The 9337-nt window shown below is 46.0% G+C and overlaps 1 protein-coding gene across 1 annotated transcript; it reads right to left on the bottom strand.

The window, feature by feature from the left end:
* Positions 1–6442: 6442 nt before the first annotated feature.
* Positions 6443–7809, bottom strand: LOC307175571 (actin, cytoplasmic 1-like). Its single transcript, XM_079900783.1, is given in 2 exon segments — positions 6443–7251; positions 7255–7809. Coding segments are annotated over 2 exon segments (1164 nt in total). The 5' UTR covers positions 7780–7809; the 3' UTR covers positions 6443–6612.
* Positions 7810–9337: the final 1528 nt, after the last annotated feature.

Raw genomic sequence — 9337 nt, 5'->3', positions numbered from 1 at the left:
AGGACTTCTACCTTGTTGGGCAGCCTACAACTTCCACACCTTGAGCTTCTGTGGCACAAGAAAGACAAGGATGAAGCAAGGGATGATAAACATGACCAGGAAGATTTGAAAAAGAACCAGACAGAGGTTCTAGGAATTTAAATATATCACATACAAAATTTAAAACTCAATGGAACAGTTAAATAGAATAGACACTGCTGGAGAGGGAATTAGTAAACAGGAAGATAGATTTGAAAAATTATACATAATGCAGTACAGAAAGAAAAATGAAACTATGAAGAAGAGGTTAAGAGACATGGAGAGTGCAGTGAAAAGCTCTAATATATGTCTAATCAGATATTTGGAAAGTGATTATAGGAATAATGGGAGAGGTATTATTCAAAGAGATAGCAGCTGAGAATTTTCTATGATTATTAAAAAATATGAATCTTCAGATTCAGGAATTCCAGTGAATCCCAAAAAGGGTAAATAAAAAGAAGTCCATACACAGATACGTCATAATCAAATTAAAGAATATCAAAGACAAATAGAAAAAAATAAAAGAGAAGTAGAAGATCTTAAAAATACCCAACAGGAAAAAACTTCGTTGTTCACAACTTCTCTAATTAGAAGAAATTAGACTAATGGTGACTAGTTATAATAGTATGAATAGTAACAATGAAAAACAGAATAATGATGACTTTAAAGGGCTTTTAAAATTCACACCAACTAGGGACTGTATACCCCAGCCCCTAATAAGACTGAAATAATTTCTTAAAAGATAATTTATCTTTTAAGGATAAATGTAGATCCTAAGTATGTGCTAAAGAAAATTGAAAACGTATATTCATACAAAAACTTGTACACAAATGTTTATTGCAGCATTATTTATAATAGTGAAAAAGTGGAAACAACCTAAATATCCACCAACTTATGAATGGATAAACAAAATGTGGTATATCCATACAGTAGAGTGTTACTTGCCATAAAAAGGAATGAAGTTCTGATCCATGCAACAACATGGATGAACCTTGAAAACATAGGCATATCGATAGAGATGGAAGGTAGATTCGTGGTTGCCAGAGGCTGGAGGGGAATGTGGAGTGACAGCTAACAGGCATGGGCTTTCTTTTTAGGTGATGATAAGTTCTGGAATTAGATGGTGGCGATGTTTGTTAAATCTTATAAGTACACTAAAACCACTGAATTGTACACTTTCAAAGGGTGAATTTTATAGTATGTGAATCATATCTCAATAAAAATGCAAAAAATAAGAATAAGGGTAGAAATAAGGACATTTTCACTTACAGGCATACCTTGGAGATGTTGCAGGTTCAGTTCCAGGCCACTACGATAAAGCGAATATTGCATTAAAGAAAGTCACAGAAAGATTTTTGTTTCCCAGTGCATATAAAAGTTATGTTTTGGGAATTCCCTGGCGGTCCAGTGGTTAGGACTCGGCACTTTCACTGATGAGGGCCCAGGTTCAATCGCTGGTTGGGCAACTAAGATCCCACAAGCTGTGTGTCGTGGCCAAAAAAAAAAAAAAAAAAAAAAAAGTTATGTTTACACTATACTATGTTCTGTCAAGTGTGTAATAGCATTATGTCAAAAAAGTGTACATAATTTATTAAATTTATTAGTTTAAAAATATTTATTGCTAAAAAATGCTAACCATCTTCTGAGCCTTCCAATGAGTTGTAGTAGTAACATCAGAGATCTGATCACAGATAACCATAGCAAATATAATAACAGTGAAAAAGTTTAAAATATTGTGAGAATTACCAAAATGTGACACAGAGCAATGAAGTGAGCAAATGCTGTTGGAAAAATGACGCAGATAGACTTGCTTGATGCAGGGTTGACACAAACCTTCAATTTGTAAAAAAAAAACACAGTAACGAAGCACAATAAAATGAAACTCAATAAAAGGTATGTCCGTTTACTATAACTGAGAGAATTTATAAACAACAGACCCCCATTCAAGGAGTTTCTGAAGAATGAGCTTGAGAAGAAAAATGATCTGAGGAAAAACGTCTCAGATACCAGAAGTGATGATGAATTGAGAAAATAATAAAAATATGGGTAAATCTAAACAAACACACTGATTGTCCAAAACAATGTCTATTCTGTGGGGTTAAACAGGAGATGGAACTAAAATCCTGGACCGTAAGTATAATAAATGGAATTAAAGCTTTCAAAGCACTTTGCATTGTTCAGGAGAAGGGTAAGATATTGATTAACTTTAGACTAAGTTAAGTTAGGTAATAATTTCAAAATACTAAGTCACCAATAAAAAAAAATAATAGAATACCTATCCTCTACACAGTAGAAGGGGGAGAAATGGGATGAGTAAAAAACTTCAAAACAGTGCAACAAAGAAGATGAAAATAAATCCTTAGGAAGCAGGACAAATTAAAATAAAAACAAAAACAAGATCCTAGAAATAAAGTCAAATATATTTGTAAGCTCTATAAATATAAATAGACTGAACTCTCCAGTTAAAATTATATACTCTCAGATTGGATTGAAAAAAGAATAGCCAAATGCTGCTTACATGAGACACGTCTAAAAGCAATAAAAAATTGTAAGTAAAACAGTGAAAAAAAATCAGAAAAATGCTAACCAAAAGAAAATTAGCATAGTTATATTACTATCACACAAAATAGAATTTAAGGCAAAAAGGCATCATTAGAGATATAGAGGGTCAATGTATGAAATTTAAATTTATCAGGAGAAAATAGTAGTTCTAAATTCATGGATACCTAATAATGTAAGTCCCTTATCAGATATATGACTTGGAAATATTTTTTTCCCATTCTGTGGGTTGTCTTTTCACTTTATTGATGGTGTCCATAGAAGCACCAAAGTTTTCAATTTTAAGTTCAATTTATCATTTTTTTTCTCTTTTTTCTCATGCTTTTAGGGTCATATCTAAGAATACTTTGCCAAATCCAAGATCACGAAGATTTAACCCTATGTTTTCTTGTAAGAGTTTTATAGTTTTAACTCTTACATTTAGGTCTTTGATCCATTTTGAGTTAATTTTTGTGTATGGTGTGAGGTAGGGTTCAACTTCATTCTTTTGCATGTGGATATCCAGTTGTCCTGGCATCATTTGTTGAAAAGACTATCTTTTCTCCATTGAATGGTCTTTACACCCTTGTCAAAAGTCAGTTGACCATAGATATATGGGTATATCTGTACTTTCAATTTTAGTTCACTGATCTATATATCTATCCTAGTGCCAGTACCACACTATCTTGATTACTGTTGCTTTGTAGCAAATTTTGAAATCGGGAAGTGTGAGTCGTCCTACTTCATTCTTCGTTTTCAAGATTGTTTTGGCTATTCCTGGTCCCTTGTAATTCCATGTAAATTTTAGAATCAGCCCGCCAGTTTTACAAAGAAGTAGCTGGGATTCTGACAGGGATTGCATTGAATCTGTATTCAAGTCTCACATCTCTTTGCGAAGTGAGCGTATCTCCAATCAGCTGGTCCACGAGAGTAAGGCCAAAGGACGTTCCTGACCAAGCTGGTCTGGTGTGCCCCCATGTACGTGTCCTCAAGAAGCTACGTTCAGTGTGGGTATCCCTGGGACTGAATGTGTGCAGTAAGTGTGTAACTGACTGAAATAGGAACCCAACTCTTCAAGACCTTTCCAAGGTTGTCCTCATGACTGTAGTAATGGATGATCTTAGGTTGGGTCCCCCAAGAAGCAGACCTTGAGGCGAGGATTCATGTGAAAGTAGTTTTGTGGGAGGTGGTCTCAGGAAGTTCTGGAAGGGGAGTGAGGAAGGTGTCCAAGGAGGGCAGAGAAGTCAGGAGTGTGTGTCTAAATGAGCAGGTCATTGCTATGGGCATCTGGGGCTCAGTCCCATTGAGGACCTCTGTGAGAGCGTAGAGAACAGGGTTTCTCAACCTCAGTACTATTGACATTTTGGACTGAATAATTATTGGTTGTGGGGTGCTGTCCTGGGTGTTGTTGGATGTTCAGTAGCCTCCTGGCCTCTACCAGATGCCAGTAGCAACCATCCAACCAAAATGTCTCCAGATATTGCTCCATGTCCCCTGGGGGTGCAAAATTGTACCTGGTTGAGAATCACTGGTATAGATTTGTCTCAGAATTGTCCCATCCAAGAGGGGAGAAGGTGGGGGGGATATATACACCAACTCCCAATCATCGTTAAGGCTGCTTCTGAAGGTGTCAAATCCCTGCACTTCTGGCCTGTCCTGAGGGTCTCCCGAATCCTAGGCCAGAGAAAGCTCTCAGGCAGCAGAGAAACTACCCATAGTAAGAAGCCACCAGCATGCGTGGAAATAATGAGGGCTGCAGGGATGTGGGCCCCCATAGCGCAGCTACCTGGATTATGCTGTGTGAGGCTTTGGAGACCCCAGCTCCTTCCCAGATCTGCAGCTTGGCCTGGACTTCCACATTCCTGGGGCTTTGCAGGTTCCACTGCATCACTGTGTTGAAACCAACCCACCCCCGAGCAAGGCTTTAGCCCCTCAGCTCACTTCCTAGTCTCTGCATCTGTCACTGCTCCTGCAGGATGAGGAAAGATGACTTGCGAAGACTGATAGACAGGAAAGACCTAAGTGATGTTGTTTCCCCAGGTGGAAGGCACTGGTGGGAAAGTTGCTCACAGAATTCCCCTCCTCTTCCCTTATCAGCTCCTTGCACCCACTAGAGACGCTAAGGATGTTCTCCTTTTGCAGTATGCTGTGTGACTTTGGGCAATCACACCTCCTCTCTGGGCCTCAGTCTTCCTTCTATAAAAAACACGGGCCTAAAAAAAAAAAACACGGGCCTGCTGGGGGTGGACCAGATGACCTTGAAATGTCCTTCCATCTCGAGTGGCTGCTGAGAGCCCTGGGAGGCCGTGGGGAGTCACCAGGCAGCCAGAGCCTGGGGGCCGGCCGGAAAATGTGACAGCTCGGCCCCCGGTGGTGTTGCTGGCCTCTGATCTCCACTCTGTGCCCGATACTCTGGGTCTGGTCACAGCCCATTGCGGCCCCTCGCTCACTCAGGAACATCTGCTACAGCATTTACCACGTTAATAGATTAGCTTTGAGAATCGGGCAGGTGTTTTCCACCCAAGCCAGAAAACATCAAAATCAGATTGCTCTCCAAGACTTTCCGCACAGGCAATCGAGTTAGAATGACTCGTATGGTCTAACAGATAATAAAACACACATAACATTTGCTTTAAGGTACAGGCAGGGGTATTTTGTCCCGTGCTTAGGAGAAACAAAAACTCACTCTATTTGGGAATAGGGTAATTGAATACAGATGGGAGGAGGTAAATGAAAGAATTTAGCAAATATCTCAGTGGAATAGCTAATGGGAATGAGACAGAATAGGAAATTAAAAATTATTCGAAGCAGATGGACCATTCTTTGAGTTTTTAAAAATTTATTAGGGCCGCGAAAAAATGTGTCTGTTTATTTTCTACGGCCATGAAATTAATGACTTGGTGAGTTTTGCTTGTGCAATTTTATGACTGCCATGTCATCTGTCATAATTTGGGGGCTGTTTGATATAGATTTATGAATGTCCCCACCCCCGCACCCCTCCCTGATTTATTGGCGTGGGTCAGACATGAATTAGGCTGTCCCCTATCAAGGGAGCAACGCCAATGGCAGCGTAACCCCACAGGCCCTGGGTGGGGGCCCTTGGGGGATTCTCAGCCCGGAGGTGAGTGGAAAAGCCATGGAGGGGCTGTGGGAAAGGGGTAGGCCTGACCTGGCTGAACTTCCTCTGCAGGGATGACCCCAGCCTGCCCGGGCTGGGGAGGTGTTCGGAAGGGGTTTCTTGCAAACTGTGGGGAGCAGGAAGCCAGCCCGGGCTGCTTGTGCTTGGCCGGGAGTGAGGTGAGGGCTGTTGCTGCTGCTTCAGCCCAGCCCAAGGGCCACCTGGCTTCCTGTCCCTTCAGCCCCCATAGCTGGGCTCATCTGTCTCTAGACCTGAAGCTCAAGGAAGGAGAAGAAAATTCACAAATTGGGAATCTGTGTGCCTGGCTGCATGCTGGGGTCTTACATGCATCCTCTAGATGGTGGTTAAAATAGGGCTTTACAACCAGCAGATTTGGGTCCAGTTTCGATCTGATTCTTCCCAGCTGGGTGGCTTTGGGCTGGTTACTACCCTCTCTGAACTTCTTTCCTTCTCTGTAAAGTGAGAATAGAAATGCCTAATGAGGGCTTCCCTGGTGGCTCAGTGCTTGAGAGTCCGCTTGCCGATGCACGGGACACGGGGTTCGTGCCCAGGTCCGGGAAGATCCCACATAGCATGGAGCGGCTGGGCCCGTGAGCCATGGCCGCTGAGCCTGCGTGTCCGGAGCCTGTGCTCCGCAACGGGAGAGGCCACAACAGTGAGAGGCCCGCGTTCCGCAAAAAGCCCTCGGCTACCTTGTAGAACTTTGGGGATGCTCCATCCAACCAACTGCTGCCACCTTCACCGTTCCAGTTTTTAAATCCTGAGTCAAGCACGCACACACACACACACACACACACACACACACACACACACACACAAATCAAAAAAGACAAAAAACCCACACCAGATAAAGCCATGCCAGTCTCATCTCGTTTTCTGCACGAGTTAGGTTTTGTCAAGAAATGGGTGTAATGCAACTAACAGCCCACCTGGAAGCATTTGCGGTGGACGATGGAGGCGCCAGACTCAGTGTACTCCTGCTTGCTGATCCACATCTGCTGGAAGGTGGACAGCGAGGCCAGGATGGGGCCGCCGATCCACACGGAGTACTCGCACTCAGGGGCAATAGTGATCTTGATCTTCATTGTGCTGGGAGCCAGGGCGGTGACTTCCTTCTGCATCCTGTCGGCGATGCCTGGGTATGTGGTGGTCCCGCCAGACAGCACTGTGTTGGCATAGAGGTCCTTGCAGATGTCGACGTCACACTTCATGATGGAATTGAAGGTAGTTTCGTGGATGTCACAGGATTCCATGCCCAGGAAGGATGGCTGGAAGAGACCCTCAGGGCAGTGGAACCGCCCATTGCCAATGGTGATGACCTGCCCATCGGGCAGCTCGCAGCTGTTCTCCAGGGAGGAGCTGGAAGCCGCGGTGGCCATCTCTTGCTTGAAGTCCAGGGCGATGTAGCACAACTTCTCCTTGATGTCATGAACGATTTCCCGCTCGGCCGTGTTGGTGAAGCTGTAGCCATGCTCCGTGAGGATCTTCATGAGGTAGTGCATCAGGTCCCCGCCAGCCAGGTCCAGACGCAGGATGGCCTGGGGGAGGGCGTACCCCTAGTAGATGGGCACCGTGTGGGTGACCCTGTCACTGGAGTCCATCGCGATGCCAGTGGTGCTGCCAGAGGTGTACAGGGATAGCACAGCCTGGATGGCCACGTACCTGGCTGGGATGTTGAAGGTCTTGAACATGATCTGGGCCATCTTCTCACGGTTGGCCTTGGGGTTCAGGGAGGCCTCAGTCAGCAGCACGGGGTGCTCCTCGGGGGCCACATGCAGCTCGTTGTAGAAGGTGTGGTGCCGTATCTTCTCCGTGTCCTCCCAGTTGGTGACGATGCCCTGCTCGGTGGTGTACTTGAGGGTCAGGATGCCTCTCTTGCTCTGGGCCTCATCACCCACATAGGAGTCCTTCTGGCTCATGCCCACCATCACGCCCTGGTGCCGGGGTTCCCCCACGATGGAGGGGAAGACAGTCCAGGGAGCGTCGTCGCCCGCGAAGCTGGCCTCGCACATGCCAGAGCCGTTGTCGACCAGGAGTGCAGCAATATCGTCATCCATGGTGAAATGTGGGGAGAACAGGACCATGAGCCGGGGGTCGGGTGGGCCGCCCTCGCCCTACCCACTTCCCTGGTGTCTGTTTTAGATAGGCTGGTTTAGGAAGGCCTCTCTGACATGGTAACATTTTTTTAATATGTAATTTTATTTATTTTTGGCTGCGTTGAGTCTCCGTTGTGGCGCAGGGGCTTTCTCTAGTTGTGGTGAGCGGGAGCTACTCTTCCTTGCAGTGTGTGGGCTTCTCGTTGCGGTGGCTTCTCTTGTTGCGGAGCATGGGCTCTAGGTGTGCGGGCTTCAGTAGTTGCAGTACGCGGGCTCGTAGTTGTGGCTCGTGGGCTCTAGGGCGCAGGCTCAGTAGGTGTGGCTCACAGGATTAATTGCTCCGTGGCATGTGGGATCCTCCTGGACCAGGGCTCGAACCCATGTCCCCTGCATTGACAGGCAGATTCTTAACCACTGTGCCACCAGGGAAGCCCTGTGGTAACATTTTGAGCTGAGACCGGAAGGAAGTGAGCTATGCATATAGATATTCAGGGAGAGACTTTCCAGGTATAGAGAATAGCAAGGGCAAAGGCCCTGAGGTGGGAGGATGGTTGGAGAGTCTGGGAAAAAGCAAGAAAGCCAGAGCAGAATAAATGAGGAGGAAAGTGATTTTAAAGTCCATTATCTCATTTGAACCCTACCACAGTTCCCCAAGGTGGGCGTTATTAACCATAGTTTTACTGATGGGAATACTGAGACTCAGAGAGGTCAGGTCACTTGGCCAAAGTCACACAGCAGAGAAAGCTTCCAGCCCTGCGCCTCTGTGAACTTTTCCCGCTGTACCACATTACTTCTCTGGACATTACAATTGGGTGGCACTGCAGAGTGGGACCAAGAGTCCAGAGAGGGGGTGAGAGCTGGAGAAAACTGCAAGGTGGTGTACAGTTCCTGAGATGTCTGGAAGGTGTGGCTCTGCGTGCAGGCAGGACTTGCTCCTGTGGCCAGGAGGCCCATGGCAGCCCGAGCTGTAAGGATTCTTTAAGGCCGAAGTGCTGGGCTGTGACAGGGCAAGATGGATGAGAGCACTGGGCTTAGTACCCGACTGAATTTCCTGAGCAGTTTTCATCCAGATGGTCTCTGGGAGAATAAGGTTTAAGAAGATTGATTCCCTGGGAAGGGAGGACAGGAAGGAGAAAGGGCTCCTGGCCTGTCTGCTCCCAGTGGAAACGTCTCTTGTCTTTGAATAAAGGAAACTACTGCTTTGAACGGTGTGACTGGACGGGCTTAGTGGCTTGTGTGATTTGCAGGCCTCAAGAGTGGGGCGGGAGGACAGGAAAGGGGTGGTGATGGCTTTCCCGCCTGGGAGGAGGGCAGAGGGGGAGGCGCCCCTCCTTCTGGGCAGGGGCACCTGCATCCCGTGCAGTGCTAAGGGTCCACTCGGGTGCAGTCTCCTCAGCCCCGCCTGGATTTCTCCACCCTCTGCTTCCTCTTTCACCTCTGAATGACTTCAGGTCTCCTGTTGACCCCAAGTGCTCACAGCTTCATGCCTCCAGGTCTCTTCTCATGCTGAGCCTGGGCTTGGAAGGCCACCATTCTGTGGTGGGGC

The sequence above is a fragment of the Stenella coeruleoalba genome, assembly GCF_951394435.1.
Source record: "Stenella coeruleoalba genome assembly, chromosome: 16".
In the NCBI taxonomy this organism is placed as follows: Eukaryota; Metazoa; Chordata; class Mammalia; order Artiodactyla; family Delphinidae; genus Stenella; species Stenella coeruleoalba.
Note: the sequence above shows the minus strand (reverse complement) of the source record. Positions and strands in the feature narration are given on the sequence as shown.